Genomic DNA, 21859 nt, shown 5'->3' with positions numbered 1-21859 from the left:
CTTTTACGCGTCGTCTATTTACGACGCACATTACGACGCACATTTATGACACGCATTTACGACGCACGGTTATGACACGCAGTGCGTATCAAGGAAGGCCCTGTCATAAAGGAAGACGACACGCATTTGCGTGTCGTAACCTTATGACACGTAATGCGTATCAAGGAAGCCCCTTTCATAAAGGAACACGACACGCATTTTTGCGTGTCATAATTTTAAATGTTTTTAAAATTATATATTTTTGATAGGTTTACTAATTTTAAAATTAAATAACACACATTAAAAGTCTCATAATACAAAATAAAATACCATAAACAATAAAGATAACTCATTGCATTAATATGTCAAATACAAATAATCATTCCAATAGTAAGTAAATGTAACACATTGCTAATATTGCATAATATTTATTATAGAAAACAAAACATGTACAACATTAAAAGAAACTCATGACTAAATTATCCTGACAATTTCCTTTCTAAGAGAATATGAACCTTTTGCTGATGAGAATGCTTTTGGCAAAAAGACTTCACTCTATCAAGAGCTTCTTCAAGAGAAGATGGGTCTGCAACAAAAGTTACACGAATCCAGTTTTTCAAACCTACAGTAAGTCCTGCAAAACCCAAAAAGAAAAGTCAAAGGGGTATATTACTATATTATATGGTAGTTTGTATTAAGATAAGAATATGTGTATCTACATGAGAACGAATGAACTCCCATAAAAAATCACCAGCCAAAGTTGAACATAATTTTAGGTGCACTGAGAAAATTCAAAGCGGTATTTGAAATATAGATAAAAAGGGACATCAAGATTCACTTGTAAAACATTTGGCAAGTTTAGCCTTTGACCAAGCTGGGTAGCAATTGTTGACTTTCAAGCACATGTTGTGCCACATACAAGAATAACTTGTCATCATCTTGTAAATACAAAAGAAAGATTTAATTACTAAATTAAGAATTCATAAAAGGGGACAAAAAGGGAGTTAGCAAATACCTTGTCATCATCTTGTAACGATTTATATATTCTTGCCCATAGCCCCGCCTTTCCATGAGCTGCAATCAAAGTCATAATTATGGTTATGCCTTTGATTTGAAAGTGGCATACTGTAAAAACTCAGACATGGCTAAAATGGAGATGACAGGGATAGATATATATACCTTAAACAAATTAGCTTCCAGATCAGATTGAGAGCTGCAAAAAGACTAATATATGAGATTTAAAGAGACATATGTTAAGGTAGTATTTGGAGGATGTAATATGATGACATACACGTCTAGAAGGCTATTATCTATGAGCAGCTTCGTGTGTTCAAGGTGAAAATAAAGAAACTGAATCTTAGCCATTTCCGAAGCTTGACCAGCACCAAGGGCATTATTGGTAGACATAATGTTACTATTTGTAGGGTTGATAGGGATAGTAACTGAAGATTGACTTGTCAAACTGTTAAAATGCCTCTGATATATGAATAAATCAAAGTATGTTGATATTTCTTACATTTAACCAAATAAAACTTGAGAAAATGAATAAAATGCATGGATTGGTAGATAGTTCTATAACTTACCCTCCATTTTCAATTATGTGAAGATCAATTCAAATGGACCATACCAATTTCCATGAAATGACACAAAGTGATTCCGTTTCTACTGCCCTGCTTTCCCTGCAAATTTAAAGATATACATATTTTGTTCATTCTTATTTAATTTTGCAACTCTTTTCATCATCTACATAACATAACAAATTAACAATATCCTGTTCTGAAAGATTCTTCTTACCTGTCTAATATACATGTACAATTATCAGAATTGTCAGGACGATGAACCTACTCAGTGTTTTTCCTTTCCACAGTTGAAGATTTCTTAGTTCATGATGTGTCCATGTTGATGGCTTTTGCAGAAAAACTCTCTAGTTCAGATAGATTAAAACAGGTTAGTTTTTTAGCTAAAATTTGTTCCAAGTTCCAATACATGGCTTTCTTTTCTTTTTAATAATAATGTTTTTTTAATTTAATTACGGAAGTACCATCAAGAAAAGTTGTTGACTTAATGTAAATGAACCAGCTTTGATGTGTTACTCCAAGGTGGATTGCGTGAGGGACATGGAACAGAGCTAGTGGCATCTGGAAAAACACAAGTTAGAATTAAATCCATGTCATTACAAAAAGATATATATATATATATATATATATATATATATATATATATATATATATATAAATGTGTGTGTGTATGTATTTATGTATTTCATTCTGTTTATCATGAAAATTTTATTATGATTTCGGACAATTGTATAGGTTTGCTTTCAAGTTGCCTCAAATGTGGATGTGAAGAAGGGTAATGTCGTCTTTTTTGACTCGGGAAACTCATTTTCTCCTACATGGATTAAACAAATGGTTAACCATATATCTGGTTCAGAGGAGAATAAGGTAATTTTTGTTTTTTTGCTAATCATAATTACATTTTTTTCTCCAAAATAAGGTGTGTAGTTTGACCTTTTGATTTTTTGGTGCATCTTATACAACTTGAATAATAGAATAAATTACTTTGTTGGTTCCTGAGTATAGCTGATATTTGCAATTTTAGTCCCTAAGCTCCTCTTAGAAATTTTGTCCTTATTTTGAAGTTTTTATCAATTTTGGTCCCTGTGTGATCTAAGCTAATAGCCTAGCTGTGATTTTTTTTAAATGACCATTTTGCCCTTGCATAGTTGTACCAAACCCGAAAAATGTAGACCACTGAGACCAAATTTGTAATTTACCTGTTAATGGTTTTTGTTGTTTTTTTAATGAGCATTTTTGCAACCCTTCATTAAATGATACGAAATTACAAATTTGGTCCCTGTGGTATACTGTTTTTTTTCAGGTTTGGTCCAAGGGCAAAAAGATCATTTTCAAAATAAGGACCAAAATTGAATAAATCTGCTATATTCAAGTCTCAAGACCAAAATTACAAAAACAAATGCATAACACCTTTCTTATATAAGGTAAATGAGTATTTGTTCATGGAAGTTTATGGATAATTTTTATTTTTTTTATGTAACTGAAGTAGAAGATATATATATATATATATATATATATATATATATATATATATATATATATATATATATATATATATATATATATATATATATATATATATATTTACATGTTTAGGTGACTGGAAAGATTGTTGCTTTAAAGAAGGTAAGGTTCACTAAGATGGATCCAAAAAGTGTTAGGTTTAATGCTTTTGGATTCTCTCCTTGCAGTTGAACCTCATAACCGAGGATCTTCTTCTTCTGCACTGCATAGTGAGGTACAGTAAATGACCATCTTACCCTTACTTTCCAAAAGACAAATTTCACAATACTCATCAATTTTGACTTGAAAGGATAAAAAAGAAGGGCAAAATAGGTAAAGGGTCAGTGTCTTGATACGTTAATCCATGTTTTTTTGGAACAAGGCCTTTACCTTGCCACCCTTCAAGTTTGCCCAAGTACCCACCAAGTAAGGAGTTTGATGCCAAAATATTGCAAGTTTTTGTGAAAATATTGAAAGTTTAAAGCTCTTCCAAGGTCATATAAGTGATCATATAAACAAAGTTGACTTTTTTTCATCAAGAAAGGCGTAAATGTTTTGAGTGTAAGAAGAACCTGTGAGCCATATCTTGTTGTAGAAGATGCTGGCTTTTTTTTCATCAAGGAACCTCACAAAGCTCCCAAGAACATAGATCAAAGAAAACAAATGAAATTTTATTTATTTTTCTTGCAATTAACCCTGAAAATTGAAACTCAAAATCAAAAAAAGGAAAAAAAATACATGCCGTTCGTGGAGCGCCACTGCACAACCTTGAAGCGCCACCGCACAACCTCACATTCAAATCGAAAAAAAAAAGAAATAACAAGAAGGGAGAGGAAGGGGATGTAATCGAACCAGAAAAGGAAAAAACAATACCTGCCATTATTGGAGGCGCGATCAATTTTGAGAAAGGAAAAAAGATAACAGGTGATTTTAGGTGACCTGGTTTGTCGATCGAAGTGTGAAGAGGGAAGAAGACATCCGATCGATTAAAGGGAGGAGGAAGGTATTAATTTTGGAGGCTGTGGTTGTTGATTGATAATTAAGAAAGGGAAGAACGACACCCACTTGTGAGGTCCAGAGCATAAAAGCCCTAGTTCTTTGATATCGGGGACAAGAAGAATCTTAAAATCGCCGGCGTTTCGAGTGTGAGGAGCTGTAGACCTCCAATCGCCGACTCCATGAAAGATATTGTGAGGTTCGATTTTTGGGGAAGGCGGGGTACTTGATGTTTTTGGGATTTGGTTTCCCCCGTTGGTTGCATCAATGAGGGACGCGCGTATTAAAATTTTATAAAACGACATCTCTACACGACACCCACTTAAATTTAGGTGCCTTCTGTATTTTTAAATTTTTTTCACTGGACATTAATTTTAGGGCACGCGCAAATGCGTGTCCTCTATCCTTCAAATTTTGTAAATCTGACATTATTTTTTAAGGCACGCATAAATGCGTGTCCTCTAATAGCACATGTCATTGTTTGTGCGTCATTAAAGGGCTCTTTTCTAGTAGTGAACCCGTCACCTCGTCCGTAACCCTAACACTAGGAAGTTTTTTCATCCGCCACCTTATATCTTCCTTCACCTCCGGTCGCTACCTTCACTTCTACGATTTGCGGCGCCACCACCACCGTTGTTGAGGTCGCAAACCAGCCACCACGACCATCCTACTTCCATAGAAACGAAACCGTGGTGGAGCCACCATCCTTCTCGGTTGAAGACACACCAGCTTCCTCCCACTGTTGCATTGCTTCCGTCGTTGCGCCCCAATCTTTGAAGACGAAGCCGCCGCTAATGCCGGCAGTTAGCTTTGTTCTTGTTCGTTGTGGTCTCTGCTCGTTCCCTTCCCCATTCTACTATTTCTACGTCACAACCACAACCACCGCCGCCACTCTAGCTGCTGTTCTACCCACTGCCATCGCCATATGCCATCACGTGGGTGGTTGGGTTCATCCTCCGAGCAAAAAGGTGTGTGTGTATGTTTTGTTTGACCGGAAATGTAAAAAGTGAAGCCATCACCACCACCGTGAGGTGGTGGCTACATCTCCGACCACCGCCTATCGCCACAAGGGTGGCTGAGCGTGTGTGTGTGTGTTATATTGTGTTTGTATTTCATTTAGATAATATGTTGTACGTATATTATTGGCCGGAAAATCCAAAGAAACCCACCACCACCACCATGAGGTGCTGGCTGCCGCCTTCTACCCCCACCATCTGCCGTGTTGGGTGGCGGTGTGTATTTATGTGTGTTTGGATTGCCTTTTGAGTTGCTTGGTCATGTTTTGGTCTAGAATCCTAACCACCACCACCACCATGAGGTGGTGGCCGCCGCCGTGAGCCGCCGTTAACCACCACTACTCGAGGTGGTAGTGGGTGGTACCCGACCTAATTAACATATTTTGACCTAAAACTTAACAAATGGACTAATTGGAACATGATTGGGTTGGAAACCCTAATTAGGGTTTATTAAACCGTAATTTTTGATATGTTAATTTGGAATTGTCGGGACACGCATGTTTGGACCATTGGAGTGGAATTATGAATTAATCCCGACCACATTGTATGTTTGACCTAGTAGAGTGATGGAATTAATTGATTAAGTCCTTAATCGGATAAGTAAGAACACTTAACCCTAATCATCATTTTTTGTGAGAACCCTAATTTTGCTTGGGCCTTGAGTTGGGCCTTTCTATTGGGCTTTGGTGATTAGGCTATTGATGGGCCATCCAAGAAGAAGTATATGGACTAGAGTATTTGGATGGGCTTTAGGGTAAGGCCTATGTGAGGGGTGTGGGCTCAGTTTGGAAAATTGGCCACAGATGGGCCATAATTGGGCCTTAATGATTATGGGATATTGGACCATCGGAATGCCACATTTTGGGACTAGAATAAATGGTTGGGCCTTAGGGTAAGACCATGTAAAGGTTTGGGTTCAATTTGGAAAATTGGGCCATATGTTGGGCTTTGGTTCATTGGTTGACTTTTGGGCCTTTGGAGTGTGAGTTTGGGCCTTGGGCTTGAATCAAGCTAGGTTGGGGGTAAAGTAGTATTTTTACCCCAAGCATGGACTTATGGTTATGTATTGGAACCCAATTATTAACTGGGTGTTGTTTTGATGTTGACAGTTCGGGAATCTGTCATCCAAAAGCTAGGGTTTTGTCCGCGGGACTTCAGTAATGTGAGGTGAGTTCTCGTCACTATATCAACAGGGTCTAAGGCACCATGGCCGGCCCTTTATGGATTGTATCCTGGTTTATTATTTCATGATATGATTAGTGATCTATTAGATCTGCATCCTGGTAGATAATATGGTATTATGCTTAGTGATATGTTAGATCTGCATCCTGGTAGATAGGATGGTATTATGCTTAGTGATCTGTTAGATCTGTTTGATTTTATATGCATGCTAGCTAGCCTTTAATATCTATGTGTTGATTTTGTGATTGCAGTTGGGTTGAGGCGGTCCTGCTTTGTGCAGAAGGCTAATAGACCCAGAGCGCCTTGGATAGACTGAAAGCCCGGTGCAGGTGGACCGGTCAGGCTGAAGGCCCGAAGAACGGTCCATTCGGACTGTAGGTACGGTAAGGGCGGACCAGACATGCTGAAGGTTCTGAGAGTAGACCAGATAGACTGAAGGCCCGGGGTGGACGGTCCAGTCATACTGTAAACCAAGTATGCATATTGTTTGATATGATAGTGTTCTGGTTTGTATGGCGTTTGTATTTTGGGGGTAACTCACTTAGCCTTTGAGTTTACATTTTTGAGTTTTGTTTTAGGTACTTCTGATGATCGTGGGAAAGCGAAGGCGTGACCGTACACTTCCTCACATTTTATGACTTGGATTTATGGGATACTCTGAGATGAAACTATTTTAAAAACATTTTGTAATAAATAATGGTTTTGGATTGTTTGAAAATTTTTAATTTTTTTGTGAATTTTATGGATGTTACATTTTAAATGTCAAGAAATTATACCTTGGTCAATAAATTTTATATTTGATTAATAAAAATATAAAATGAATTATTATAAGGCATATTTAGAATGTATTTAAGTGTTTTTGAATAAAAAGAATAAAACATAAACATTTAAGTTCAAATATACAAAAATTACATTGTTATTTTATACCAAGAATACATGTATGTATTTGTACATATGTATTATTATCTAGTGGATGACTATTTATGGGTCATGACTTAAAGTGATTTAATGTAAGGAATATTGTGTCTAAATCAATTAAGATAAGAGAAATGGTGGAGATAAGTGCCAAGTTAACTAATAAGTGCTTAATCACTTAAGACGTTTTGCTAAGAATACTTCTTAATCCCTCTTCTAATTTTTGAGATTTCTAGCTTCCCTCTCCATAACTAGAATATCTAACTAACTAACTAACTAATAGCTAGTTAGTTAACTAACCCTATCTCTAACCAACCAATTAAACAAGTGGCAAGACAAATATCAAATCTCATAAATTCCCATCCCATCACAAGCTAGTCTAGGACTTTACTTCTTATCTTCTCATCCTCTCTCCTCCTACAAATCTAGAAATCCCTCTCTCCTTTCTTAATTCATTCTCTAGAAAATAGTCCAGGGAAATTCTCTTAAAGTTCATCCCATTTCAGCTACACAAACTCCCTTCCAAAGTCATCAAAACCATGAACCTTAAGGGGCTACTATCCCTTGATGTTTCAGCCACAATTTCACACATCTGCACCTTACTTTTGCTTGATTTTTTAACCACCAAATACCCCTAGAAGTTAGTTGATATGCTACTCTAAATTAGGGACTCAAATCAGTGGCTAAACTATTCTTATTTTACCTTCTTGCTGAGAAAGTTTCTTGACAGCAACATAGCCAAAACAGTCTCTGTTTTCGAGCATCAAACCAACACCCAAAAGTTCTTCATCTTACTATCCATTTTAGAGATTTAAAGTATACCATATGTAGCTAATTTCAAACACATAAAACCCCTGATAAAGTTACCCTTTCACCTCTCAAAAAGCTTGTGTTTTCCACCACCTTTTGGCAACATACTTTATATCCAAGTTAAAGCTAGGTATATTCTTGATTTCTACTCTTTTTTTTTATCATCAAGTCCACTGATTTTAAATGATTTAAGACATCATAAAAGTCTAACATACATGTAAACATATGTATTTATGTGTTAAGACATCCAAAAGAATACTCATATCACGAGCTTGAGTGGAACCGGAAACAGTACAAACCATTCTCAAACCGACTAATTCTACGCGACAAAAGTGAGTTTTCTACGGCCCCTATTTTATGTTTTACAAGTTTTGGGGGATAATACACACTAAAAAAATCCTAGTTGGATGATTTAAAGACTTTTCAAACTAAAAATACAAGTTATGTCACTAAACATATCTAAGCTCTGGGAGTTTACGGATCCAAATTTCGACTTACGATGATTTTTCTATTATTTTTCTAAAAACATGGACAAAATTGCCCTTTTGATTTACCTTGCTGTTTGGTTTTTCAAATATATATACAAAGTTTTGTTGTAAATGAGAAATACACCAATTATAATATTTTTTAATTCACACATACTTTAAGAGTTACAAAAGTAAAAGTATGACAATTATTTCTAATATGATCATGTTGGCAACCTTATAACATAAGATGATTTGAACTATGTCGATGTTGGTCACTCGCAGCTGGGGTGTTGTATAAACTTTGTTGGTCACTTACAGTCGAAGTACTGTCTAAACAATTGTTATGGTCACTTACAGTCGGAGTACTGTCTAAACATGTATATGGTCACTTACAGTCGACGTACTGTTTAAACTAGTATAGGGACACATATGACCGTTGTCCTAGATCGTATAGGGACACATGCGACTGTTGTCCCAATAGAACTTTGGTAGCTTTACATTATTAAGCATTACAACCAAAATTCTTCTAACTCAAACAATCATGAATTATAAGAAAGTCCTAGATACAAATATACTAATACACACTAGGATGAGGTTGTATGCAGTATAAATATTGGTTATAGATTGTTAAACCGATTGTTAGTGTCTATTTATACAAACAATAAATATTTTGCTTCACATAATATGTTAATATATACTTTTATCATAAGTATTTTTACATGGATACTTGTATCAGATTTCAAGTATCGGGTCTCACACGAAGCATATCGGTAACATTGTTGACCATGTTTTTCACAACTTATTTTGTTAAGCATTCAACGTTTTATAAAGATTTCTTGTCATAAAACTCACGGAGTCAAAACCTGTGGTACTCACCACCAATTTTTGTTGGCGTGTTTTAAAAATGTGTATTCTCAGGTAACTAAGAAACTAGAGGTAGGACATCGGTTCTATTTGGAATAGACTTAACTTGTTTACCGTTGTGTGTTTAAAATGAAGATGTAATTTCAATTCCAAAACTTAAAGGTTTTTAAAATATTGATTCAAATATGTTAAGTATTATATATATGTGGTTGATTGTGATCCAATTATATAACGTCACAACCCCGATGATTTCCGCCATCGGTCGGGGCATGACAGTCAGCTACTAAGTGAATATATCAAGTCACATGTGACAAATGTTGCATAATCTCAGAGTGATGGATTTGACCCTATTGTGTAGCTCTTTTCTGAGTCCAACTGTTGTATGGATGAGTCTGTTACTCGAAGGATTATCTAAGCTTTGTTATATGTGATCGTATTCATGAGGTACCTAACTGACATTATGAGGAGTTCCTCACCAGCTGATGGCAGGGTGAGGTTGGGAACCTAGGAAAGCATAGGGATTGCTTCGGTGCATTTTGTTGTGCTAGGTAGCAAGTGTTTGGTATATGGATTTGAGAAGGTGACTTGGAGGGTCTGGGAGGATTCTTGAGGAAAGTATGGATAGGTGTGGAAGGTAGTATTGGGTTCGTACTACTGAAAGCACAATATTCATACTCGAATCGGGAGAGTCCTGGAGAATCTAAGAAACCTGTGGGTTGAGTATTCTCGGGTATACTCAGATCTTTTGCATGTTTTTTTCGGTATGGTGCTGAGCACTTAGGAATTGGATTCAGAGTCTGGTTCTAGCTCAGGAGTAGGTACTGAGCCGATCGATGCGCGGTCGTAGGAGTTCATCCCATCAGAGATTACTCACAATGTTTTGGATTAGACCTCGGTGGTCTTTGGTTCATCCAAGGATAGGATTATGGAGTTGTTTGATGGTCATCTCGGGGCCTTTTAGGCTGGTATTGTGGTAGAGCAGTTGGAGGCTTATCTGGAGCCCAAAGTTGTGGATCCATAGAATCCTCCAGGAAGGAGGATCCTATTATTAGTTCTTGCCATTTGAAATTGGATATGAGTTTTGCTCCATGACCTCAGGATGGTCGGGGTAATTCAGGAGGAGAAGGATGTCGGGATTCCTTCAGATACTTTTGCGGGTATGCCATCTTCTATTTTCTTCTAGGTTTATATAAGGACTTTGTATTGCGTTAGATTTTTCTTGGGTTGAGTAAGTTATCTCTCGGGTCAGTTCTGTGCTATTGCATAGGTTATCAAGGATTATTATATGCCATTTTGCATGCCGAGAGTCTTCGATAAATCTTCAGAGGGTCGTATCTTGTTGAGAGGGTTTCAGCGTGTTCAGTTGTTGTTCCGAGTTTTGTCAGGATCAATTCTGGGGTATTGTTTGGAGGATCTTTGTATAGGGTTAGCAGGTTAGTTCTCTAGTGAAGTTAGGGTTCTGTTATTTGTCATCTGTTCTGGTATGATCGGCGGTTGCCTATGGAATAACTGTTAGGTTCAAGCACTACCGTTGATAGGAGAGGAGCGGTAACAGGAAGATGGTGGTCTAAGTTGCATGAGTTATTTGGTCATTAGAAATGTCAAGGGAGTTGTATGATCGCATGGGTAGTAGACGATTAGAGTTCGCTGGTTCTTCGAGAATGGAAGTTAGGGTGAAGATTCACCAGTTCGGGACAAGGGTTATGGTTTTAGTCGTCAACATAAGAACTCAATGAATTGGTATGGTATTATGAGAAGTGATTTGAATTATCAGACTTGTTAAGGTCTCTAGACTATTCTCCTGGATTTCATAAGTTGGACGATCATTGTACTTGATTGTAATGGGATGCCGGTATTGACTAGCACATGTCATAGGCGGTTCAGGCTGTATGAGGTTGATGGGTTGGGAATCCATCAAGATTTAAGAGATGAAAGAGCTTCGTCAAATCCAAGTGGGGGAGATTCGATCAGAATTTACGGAAGTATGGAAGGATGTGGAACTAGGGCAAGTTTCACATCCTGGTCAGGGAGAGAGAAAACCTTAGTGGCCATTCATATTGAGATTGTGTAAGCGGGGGTTCAAGAAATATCCAATCATTGGCCAGTGTCTTCTGTATTATACACAACAGGCTTGTGGGTGAGTCCGTGTTGAGGGATTCGGGATTCGAAACGTGACCCAAACATCTGTTTGGATGCAGGTTTCGGTTCAAGAGGCATGTGGTTGTGATGGTTAGGGTGTGGTAAGGTCATGGGTGGTAACCATGGTTGGTTAGAAGTGTTGTAAGATTGTGATGGGATCGTAGCATTCACCGGTTCGTGATTGACTATCGATGGGGATGGTCATGTGTGGAAAAGGGGAAATCAATTTGTGCTTTGGGCACACCGGTCAGGATTACCGGGGAGTATTCTCTATTTAGGTTGAGGACCATTGGGGTCCGAGGCGGAGTCGGGCCTGCGTAGCTCTAGATGGGTGGGACCCGTGGGCGAACCCGCTCCATAGTATATATGGGTAGGACCCGTAGGCGAGGCCAGCATAATTATGGAAATACAGGAGGGACCTAGTGGAGAGCGCTGGTGTTGAGTTTTAGTTAAAAAAATAGTTTCAAAAACTAGAAAATATAGCAACGGAAGACTTTAATTTTTGAAATAACATGATCATAGTAGCCATGAAAATTTTAAGAAATATAAATAAACATAACATAAAAAGAAAATTTAAAAACTTGATGGAACAAAACGTCAAAAAGATTAGAAAAAAGTTCTTCGAACAAAAAGTAAAAAAAACATTAATAAATGTATTTGAAAAAAATGTCAAAAAATAGAAAAACTTACTCGAATAAAAACATCAAAAAATTTAAGCAAAAACATTAAAAAAACATTAAATAATATATTTGAACAAAACGTCAAAAAATCTAAATCATAAAAAATACAAATAAATTAAGTAAAGACAATAATAAATAATAGACAAAATTACATAAATGGTCCCCAGGAAAACATTAATGATCTTATGGCCATAAGAGCAAATGTGTCAGAGTTAACTAATGTTAACCAACAAGACTGTCTGCAAGTTTCATAAAGACTAAAGTTGGTCGGTTTTGTCAACCACAAGGACCATTTATGTAAATTTGTCTATAATCAAACATGGTTTCTCCGAAAAAAAATGTGATAAGAATTAGAAAAAAAAATGAAAAACCTCATTGCATAAATAATTATAAGCATTTATTTAAGAATGGGGAACTTTCCATGATTATCAAAATTTTGTTATATTGGATTTTTATTTCATATGTTCCATATTTAGGTATTTCATATTTTAGATTACAATAAGTGTTTAGTTTCTGCCTTGCCATATTTTAACTTCCACATTTTAGTAATTTCATATTTTTGTTTTTATGTTGAACCAGTTCAAAAGTGAATGATATAGTCTTGTAGAGAATTTTGAAATTAAAATACAGTCATGTATATTTCCTCCTTTACACTTTTAGTGAACTGCTGTTAAGAGCCTTGGCTACGAATAAGACAATCAATGTTTGCAGGTTTTATTCCATATGCCTATGAAAAAATATTGTACTACCTCCGTCCAAAATTAAATCCAACAAATATTGTCCACATTTAACTTTTGAAGTCTTTATTATTCAACGTTGACCTGAAATCCAACAACACTGCCTCTGCCTCTGTTTGTGGCAGAATATTGTGAGTATATATTAGTTAATGTTGAACATAATATCAGTTATTAACAGTTTAACACAAAAAGGTGTGTCCATTGATGAATGTTGTTGTGAAAAAGGCTTGTGTTTCGGCAAAACGAGATAAATATGTATACACAAAATATATCTAACCTAGCATTGTATAAATTTTGAACATGCATGTTTTGTAGATCCAACTCTCTGGGACAAGACAACACCAAAACCAAAAGCACCTTCATTGCCATTAGAAAACATAAATAAACCTAAAAGAAGACTGTTTAGATTCGATGAGCTGTAGAGATGAGGAAAGGTCAGGCAAGTCAAAGTGTATATAAGTCTGTTGAGTGGACTGCCAGTTGATTTGTGTGCTAGTTTATATATGTTATGAGAACAGGGTTTTTGGGATAAAAGTACCTTAGCGGCCATCCTCAAGTACGCCAGTCTTCCTTTAGGACAAGGCTTTGAAGTAAAATTCATTATCTAATGAAAAGAAAAAGATTAGAAATTCGGCAATGATCGCTGAAAACTAAAACATGAATTAAAATACTATCATTTAGCTGTTATCAGCTTTAGTTAAAAAGTAGTAGATATATAAGAATGACATCTACCTATAAAGTGGGCGCCTTCTCCACATAGATAATAATAGTTTAGTCGAACTATATCAAGGCCAGGCCACAAAATTCCATCTTTGTTTAGGATGTATTCTCCTGTTGTTGTTTGAAATCCGGTGAGATCTCGACCAATAATGTGATTCCATGACTTGTAATAACCTAACACATCTTGTTTCTCATCCATGTTGCCATCATCATATACAAAACCAACCCCACACTCCTTGATAACTGCATCACCAATATCATCTGGTTCCCACATCACCATAATAGTAACGTGGTCACCACATTCCATCTCGTTCATCCCAAACATCCAATGACTTAACAATGTCAAGCACTTTCCACCGATATCAAGTACACTGTCAACGTAATGTTGGTATATCCAGGTGAGGTTCTTTGTTATATTACAAATTTTGATCACCGGCAAATCTAGGAGAACATCATCTACTAAATCAATCCCCTCATCGGGAAATGGAGATGCCAACACACAACAGAAATTTAATCCAGTGAGATTGTTAGTAGATGATGAGATGGTAAATGATATAGATGGCCCCATGCTTCTATCTATAATCCAATTCGGCATCTCTTCGCCTCCATAAATTGTGCTGAATATTCCAAATTCATAATACATCTGCCAAATACAACCACCTTCATTAATCACCACATTAATTGTATATACATTAATATTTACACAAAGACATAATTAACTACAGAAAACCTGGATTTCAGATTCATCTGATTCCCCATAAGTAGAAGAAGTTGTCACGTGCCTTCCGTTCAGGAAGTCTAGATTAGTCCAGCCCAGACGATGTAATACTTTTTCCTCAACACCTGCCATTGGTTGGATTTTGATCACACCTTCAAATTCAGATGATGAATGTACCAAGATCCTCCGTCCTAGTGCTAACTTGAGTGGGGACATTTGTGGATCAAATACAACTTTTCGTAAAAAACACTTATTAGAATGAAGGTTCAAATGTGTGAGTGTATGTGGTGGATGCTCAAATGTTGTCAGCATTTTACAATCGCTCATACTAAGTATCTCAAGCCTAGGAAGGGTTCTCACACAACTGGGCAGGGAAACAATAGGATTTTTATCTAGAGTTAATTCCTTTAACATAGGCAAGCAACTGAAGTCCATAGGAAATGATTCAGAGGACAAATTATTATTCTCAAGTGATAAGCTCACTAAAGATCTCGGTAAAGAAATCACAGAGAACTTTGAATAACTTGGCATAACCTCCACAACAGTGGAGGAAGAGGTTATAGTGTTTATGCCAATATTGTTTGCCTTGAGCATTTCTGAGGAATCCATATCCCTAATCCTGATTTGAGATTCACCAAGATGACAACCGTTTAACAATAGTGTTTTAACTTTCTTTAACTTGCCTAAGCTTTTTGGAAGTTTTTTCAGCTTCTTGCAATAGCTTAGATCAATGAGGGCAAGTTCAAAGCATTGCTGAATTGATTCACAAACCTCCAGCAAACCAATACACCCTTTGAGTATTAACCATTCAAGTTTAGGGAGGTGGTCAAAGCCACGAAGACTACGAATCTGTTCACAAAAACTTAAATTAAGAATCTTCAACGAACCAAGCAATCTTTTGTCTTTTGAGCACGATCCAATCATTTGCTGAAATAGAGATCGGTTACAATAATAGTGAATTTTTTCAACACGAACTAGAAGAGTAATACATGGAAATAAGTTACCTTTAGCCTCTTATGAAGTCGTTGTGGATAGCTATAACAAATCTCCAATGATTCAATATTGCTATATGACATGTCAAGAGCAACCAAATTCTCCATCGATAAGTCAGAAGGTATATATTTCAAAGGGAATCCATGCATACACAACCATCTTAATTCTTCTGGAAATTTTTTGTAAGAGCCGCTGATTTGCACATAATTGAGTTGTAGCAACATTAGCCTATCCATCTTACTCAATGCATCTGTTTTCAACTCAAGTGATCCATGTAACTTCTCTTTCTCAAGCATTCTCATATCAAGAGTGAGTCCTAGAACATTTTCCGTACCCTAATAAGTAATGGATGCAAAAACATTTTAAAATGTTAGGCATGTGCATAGAAATACAAACCGCTTTAAACAAGTATATATGTCCTCTTACCTTTTCTTGTTTCAATACTCTAAATGACTCATGACCCCATAATTGACTTCGTTCCCATGGCTTGTAAAGTGATTCTTCACGTACCAAAAATCTTCCCATCTCTTGAACCAATTGATGCATCATCAATTCATTAGTATCTCCAACACTAAGAAGGCATTTGTCGATGAGATTCGTGATCCCAGTTTTTGTTTCTATATCACATGCCTCTAATATTGTTCTAGTAACATCTCTATCCATTCCAATAAAGATACAAGCAATATACTTAAATAAGTTCTTATCACTCTCTGATGCCAAAGAATCAATGCTCATTCTCAACACATTATTTATAGGGGAATCATTTTCTTTCTTTAGTTTGTCTATGTAACCCTCCCAATAAGTTACTTCTCGATTATGTAGAGACCTACCCAAAACTTCAAGAGCCATTGGATGTCCTTCACAATAGTTCACAAGATTTTCGGACACCTCTTCATAACCTGGCTTGGGATTATTACACATGAATGCATGAAAACACAAAAGTTTTTGTGATTCAGTAGTAGATAAGCCTTCAAGCTTGTGTTCTGCATATTTGGGTTTAATTTTCATTTTGAATAGTGAACAACTCTGTGTCAACCATGCGTCCTTTGTTGTTATTAGAATTTTGCTTCCTGGACGAAAACCTTTGCTTCCAACTAACGCATCCAACTGGTCAAGACTACCAATATCATCAAGAACTAGAAACACTTTTTTATTGGCTAGTACTTTCTCTATCATTGAGGTGTATATAGAAACATCATGAACTTGAACTACCGAACTTGGTTTGGAAATGTCAGCATAGAGTTGTTTTTGTACATCAATCATTCCATTATACTTTTTATCACATCGCCTACTTATGTCTATAATGCAGCTGCTTCTGTCAAATTCATGAGAATGTAGTGCGTAGACATATTTGGCTAAAGACGTCTTCCCGATCCCACCAATACCTAAAATAGTAACTATATCTGTCGTAGGCGACGATGCATCCTTCAACCATGAAGTGAGGAATGAAATGGAAACTTCCATGCCAATAAGTTGTGGTAATGGAAACCTTGATGATATGTGTAATCTACGGAAGATGTCCTTGACAATTTCATTAATAAACTCCACCTCAAGCCTGTAATTTGATTTTAGTAAGAACAACAAAACATAATCAAAACAATTAACATGTGATGCTAGATATTTAATTTTTCCAATGATCCAAATCAAATTTATATCATATTAAGCGATTATGTAATTAAGTTTTTCATATCATAACTAATATCATATTTGCACTGCTAACCAAAGATCTTCTAGCCCAGCAGTATTTGTCTTCCCTCTTTAAGGTTGAGGGTTCAAGTCTCGTTTGAGACATAGGCGGATTTAGGAATAGTTTAGTAGTAGATAATACAATAATAGATAAATAACTGTAACAATACAAAATTACTAAAAGGCCCTTAGAGCTAACAAACTCCTAACTAACTTGAAACTAGCTGGCTAATAGATTTGTCATTCCAAAAGGTATTAAAGGAGAAGATAAGGAGGAGACATATTGAAATGCATAAGGAGAAGATAATGTTGAATTTTCATGCACTAGTTTAACAATATTAAAGGACTGTAGAAAAATAGGTACGAGGTTATTTCTAGGGGCAAGATCAAATGTTGTGCTCTTCTTGTGTCTGATGTTAAGCTTACTTCTTTTATGTAGTATAGATGTAGAGGAAAAGGGACTGGGCAGTTAAATTGGTATTGTTGATCTGTTAATTAACCCAATGTAAACTGTTTTTTTTTTCTAGCTTCTGGCTAGCTTTAGAAAAAGTCTTATTGTGCAAAAAAAAAAAAGAGTATGCAAATATGAGTAAGAAAGTGGTTACCTGCCGTTTGCATCCTTCCCTTTTAAATCAGCAACTTCTCTAAGCGCTTTATTCCAAAGCTCTATCTTTTCGGCCCATTGACTTCTTTTATTTAAATTTGTCTCTGCCTCCATCTTCTGTCTATGCTTAGCCATTGCATCTTCGAAGCTACTTTGTTGCTTCCTAACATGGGTGGGCTCAACATGATAAAAGATGGGGATGACAATATGATTGGATGTCATACGTTGCTCAAGGATCAACACCAGTTCATCAAGACACCACGTCGAAGTAGCATAATTTTTGGACAACACGATAATAGAAGCCCTAGATGCTTTAATGGCACTCTCCAATTCTGGTTTTAGATCTTCCCCGGTTTCAATCTCTTCATCGTCCATGAAGGTAGTGATATTGGCATGCATGAGGGCGTTGTAAAGGTGATTAGTGAAACTATGACGAGTGTCAACACCTCTAAAGCTTAAAAATATGTCATATCTATGAGTTTGAGCTGATGAAGAGGATGAAGATCCTTCTGAAACTGAAAGTTCTGAGAGAACAACCATTCTGAGTTATGGTTTATGCCCCTTCACTCTTCCCGTGATTTTGTTTATCTTATTTCTTGTTTGGCGATATATGTTGGTGTATCCCAGTAAGCTGTGTAACTCAGTTTCCTGCGGACATCATCGGTAATGAATAATGTTGGTTTTACCGTTTACCTCTTCCGTCACTTGTGCTTCAATCTCAAGATCCCATACACAATGTCTCTACTCTCTACAAACGAGATAAAATCCAAATATTAATGCATTATGCAACTTAAGTCTCATCAAACATGTTACACCTCAAAAATAATACCATATATACTCCTTAAAAAACATTTAAGTGTTTAAAAAACAATACATGCACCTCGATGTTTGCCAAGTGTGAATTAATATGCTTCAGAAACAACCAGAACACATATAGCCACGTACAGATTGGTTTAAAAATTGGTTATTTGAATTGGTTAATCTGTTTTTCTGGCTAAGTTTGTGTGCAAGAAGATATCAAACCATTCAATTCAGTTGACTGATGAAACCTGTATTTTGGTCCGATCAACCCACCATAAACACCCCTACTATTGTTTAAACAAATTAAAATCCATCTAAATTTCAGCCGAATAATCCTCAAACAAACTAACACCAAATACCATTGTAGAAACAACAACAAAATCCACTCGTGCCTCATATGAAACGAATTGTAAAACATATAGGCAATTTCAAGTTTTCACTAGATACCAACAAGCAACGAGGATATAGAAGACGAACCAAGGGAGACGAGATATGAAGGAAGACGAGTGGAACCTACAGAGGGTACGGCAGTAAGTTTTCAGGGGAATGAGTCAACGAGGGAGGGAGACGACGAGAGAGGGGAAGGTCCTCATGGTTTGTGGATGCCCTACTCTTCAAAACCAGTGATGATATATATTTTAGTAGATTGCAAATATGATCCCTATGCTTTGCTCAGAAACACAGGTTTCGTCCATCTGTTGATTTTGTCCAAAAATGGTCCTCATGCATTGTTCCATTTTTGTTGTGTAGATATTTTTTTATCTTCAAATCTAACTTTATAGGCGTTAAACAACCCTAGCGCAATGTCATCGGATGCTTGGTCGTGCCACATCAGCTTTTATAACTATTGATCTCATACGGATACAATAAGGCTAAGCGGAGTGGCTCGCCAACTACCATCGTCAAACTCGCTAAGCAACTTGGAACACCGCCCCCTAGCGCTCATCACTGTGTTGGCGAGAAGAGAGAGAAGGTGAGAAATGAATGGGATTGGGCACTGTGTGGTTCAACCGGATTACTAATTTGCTTGACAAAATTCAATTTATGAATTCAATTTAACAAACTTTACTCTGCAATAAAAATGGTGATTTTGTTTCAAAAAGAAGAAGATAAAGCGTCTGTTTTTCAAAAGAGAAGATAAAGTAGATGAAATATGATATATTTATTGAATGGTCCTTGTAGTTTTACTTTACCAAAAAACTTACTCCCTTGAGTTTTAAGATTCTTTCTAAAGAAGTTTCTAAAGAAGCTACAACAATGATACAAATTCATTTATAATAATAATAATAATAATAATAATAATAATAACTAATTACAAAACAAATAAATAATTAAATTTAAAAATTACATTGGTAAAACAAGTTAAATTAGTGATATATCAATATTTTGTAACGTATAATGTTGATTATCAAACATTCAAACTTATTTAACATTGGTAAAATATATACCGTTGATTATCAAATATTATAATAATTGCTTTTGATTTAAAAAAATAAAATTTATTTAGTATTTATGCATAAAAAATGTTTTTATATTAAAATAAAGTAATTTAATTAAATTAGAAAAAGAAAATAAAAGAATGGAATGCTACAAGTATTACCACTCCTTACCAAATGCTAAGATTAAATGCTGAATGTTCAAAAATGAGGTCACACTTCAAAATCTGATATGGCAAAGTGTTAAGAGTGTTACCACTTATCTTAGCTAACAACATTATTTCAAAATTGGTTGTATGACACATCATCTACATTAAATATTTAATACATATTAATTAAAATATTGATATATGTATAATAGTTTTAAATATAATCTATAAATCATTTATAAAATTTGTACTAAATTAATAATTGTAAATATTTAATACAATTTATTAATTTGTTTTCTAAAAATAATAATAAGTTTTTAAGAACATATATATAAGGAAATCTGAAATTCACAAATTCGTTAATTTGTTTTAAAAAAGTGGGTTTAAATGATGTGCGGATGACACAAAGTACCGACAATAAAGGTGGTAGATATGATAAAAACAATCACGTTCTTATGGTTTAAACATGAGAAGGGTAATGGAAGTTTAAAATGCACAGATTGGAGTATAAGTCCTTTTATAAGTTTGTAATTGTTTCCTAATTATCTACTTGTATTCCTTCGTTAAGTTTGTAATTGTTTCCTAATTATCTACTTGTATTCCTTCGCTGACTAGCATCTTGCTAGATCGCTTTATTAATATATTCATTTGCTAGTTAAAAAAAAAAGTTGCATAATCAATTAGAGCAAGATGATTGTGGGTTATGGTAATTTATTTGCAACTTGCAAGGCTATTGACATTTATTTATTTACTTTTTTTTTTTGAAGGATCATAGAATTTTATTGATGAGGATAGCAAGGCGCAACTTGCGACTATGGTCTATGGACAATGAATGCTCCCATGTGCAAAAATACTGAGCTCTCACTTTCCTATTCTATCTTCTAGGAAAATAGATGCCCCACGTGACACCATATTTTGAGACCATAAAATAAAAGATAATTTCTTCCTTTTTATTTTAGCCACTGGTTATTACTCGAGTAAATTCTACGAATTATGCTATAGTTTCGAGTAATTTATTCGTTCGTTCATTAATTTATTTTTTAATTCAGACGGTTCTTAATATTTATTTTTGTTACGTTTATTGTTTTTGTCGTACCTAAAAATACTATTATGTCCTTATTAATATATTTTTTATTTAATTATATTATTTTTTGCTACTTCTAAAATTAATTATTATAATTTAATCAATAAATTACACATCATCCCTTTATCCCTCTTTCACCCGGTTTCCTCTCTTGCCGGAAAATGCCACCAAGAAGAAACTAACTTCCACCATCACTACACCACTAGAACAAATAACCACTACCGTTTACATCAAAAAATAAAAACTATATGGAATCAATTAAAACCAAAAATAAAATCTAAAATCAAAACTGAAAACTTGAAATCAAATCATAAATCAAAGCCATAATTGATTCATTCAAACCAGACATTCAACCAATTAAACCCAATAACATACTAGAATCAAAAATCCTAACTAGAAACCCTTCCCCAAACTCTTTGATTTACTGCTTCGAAGCATTGCTGTAACATCCCAAAATACGACCCAAAAATTTTTGTTTAATAATTACTAAAACCATCATATCAACATCATAAAATAAAAACCCATACGTCAATATCTCAAAACCATCACAAAGTATCACGAGAAAACTGTATCAAATCATATCTATGTGAAACATCCCAAAATACGACCCAAAAATTTTTGTTTAATCATTACTAAAATCATCATTTCAACATCATAAAATAAAAACCCATACGTCAATATATCAAAACCATAACACGTATCACAAGAAAACTGTATCAAGACTGAATCAAAACACATCAATGAAAAACTAAATCAACTCCCAGGACAAACTGAAGCTGTGGTGTGTGCGATGCCATCATCCC

General features: G+C 35.4%; 1 protein-coding gene across 10 annotated transcripts; it reads right to left on the bottom strand.

The window, feature by feature from the left end:
• Positions 1 to 392: 392 nt before the first annotated feature.
• On the bottom strand, positions 393 to 19396 carry LOC145164340 (disease resistance protein RPV1-like). 10 transcript variants are annotated; one of them, XR_013739813.1, is made up of 14 exons: positions 18865 to 19395; positions 17588 to 18334; positions 15723 to 16851; positions 15308 to 15631; positions 14316 to 15230; positions 13598 to 14228; positions 13404 to 13469; positions 2021 to 2117; positions 1774 to 1903; positions 1563 to 1658; positions 1271 to 1455; positions 1159 to 1192; positions 995 to 1053; positions 393 to 613 (listed from the first exon to the last, which is right to left on the bottom strand). XR_013739813.1 is itself a non-coding variant. In XM_079083067.1 (8 exons), the coding sequence occupies exons 2-7, from the start codon at positions 18124 to 18126 to the stop codon at positions 13438 to 13440; spliced, it is 3570 nt and encodes a 1189-aa protein (XP_078939193.1). In that variant the 5' UTR covers positions 18127 to 18334; positions 18865 to 19395; the 3' UTR covers positions 12712 to 12977; positions 13404 to 13437. The 10 variants fall into 10 exon arrangements, 5 of the variants coding, with proteins under 5 accessions (XP_078939193.1, XP_078939199.1, XP_078939202.1 ...); XR_013739814.1 differs by having other exon boundaries at positions 1271 to 1441; XR_013739815.1 differs by lacking the exon at positions 393 to 613 and adding an exon at positions 747 to 917.
• Positions 19397 to 21859: the final 2463 nt, after the last annotated feature.

Source organism: Lactuca virosa, chromosome 1 (genome assembly GCF_052849685.1).
Source record: "Lactuca virosa cultivar CGN04683 chromosome 1, Lactuca_virosa_CGN04683_v6, whole genome shotgun sequence".
NCBI classification, from domain to species: Eukaryota; Viridiplantae; Streptophyta; class Magnoliopsida; order Asterales; family Asteraceae; genus Lactuca; species Lactuca virosa.
Note: the sequence above shows the minus strand (reverse complement) of the source record. Positions and strands in the feature narration are given on the sequence as shown.

What these genes read in the sequence shown, in the direction of transcription:
- LOC145164340 (XM_079083067.1), bottom strand. Translation starts at nt 18,126, where the DNA reads ATGGTTGTTCTCTCAGAACTTTCAGTTTCAGAAGGATCTTCATCCTCT. An exon ending in GACTTCATAAGAGGCTAAAG is followed by an intron (nt 15,231 to 15,307) that starts GTAACTTATTTC and finishes TCTCTATTTCAG; the next exon opens with CAAATGATTGGATCGTGCTC. An exon ending in CAGATGAATCTGAAATCCAG is followed by an intron (nt 14,229 to 14,315) that starts GTTTTCTGTAGT and finishes TGTATTTGGCAG; the next exon opens with ATGTATTATGAATTTGGAAT.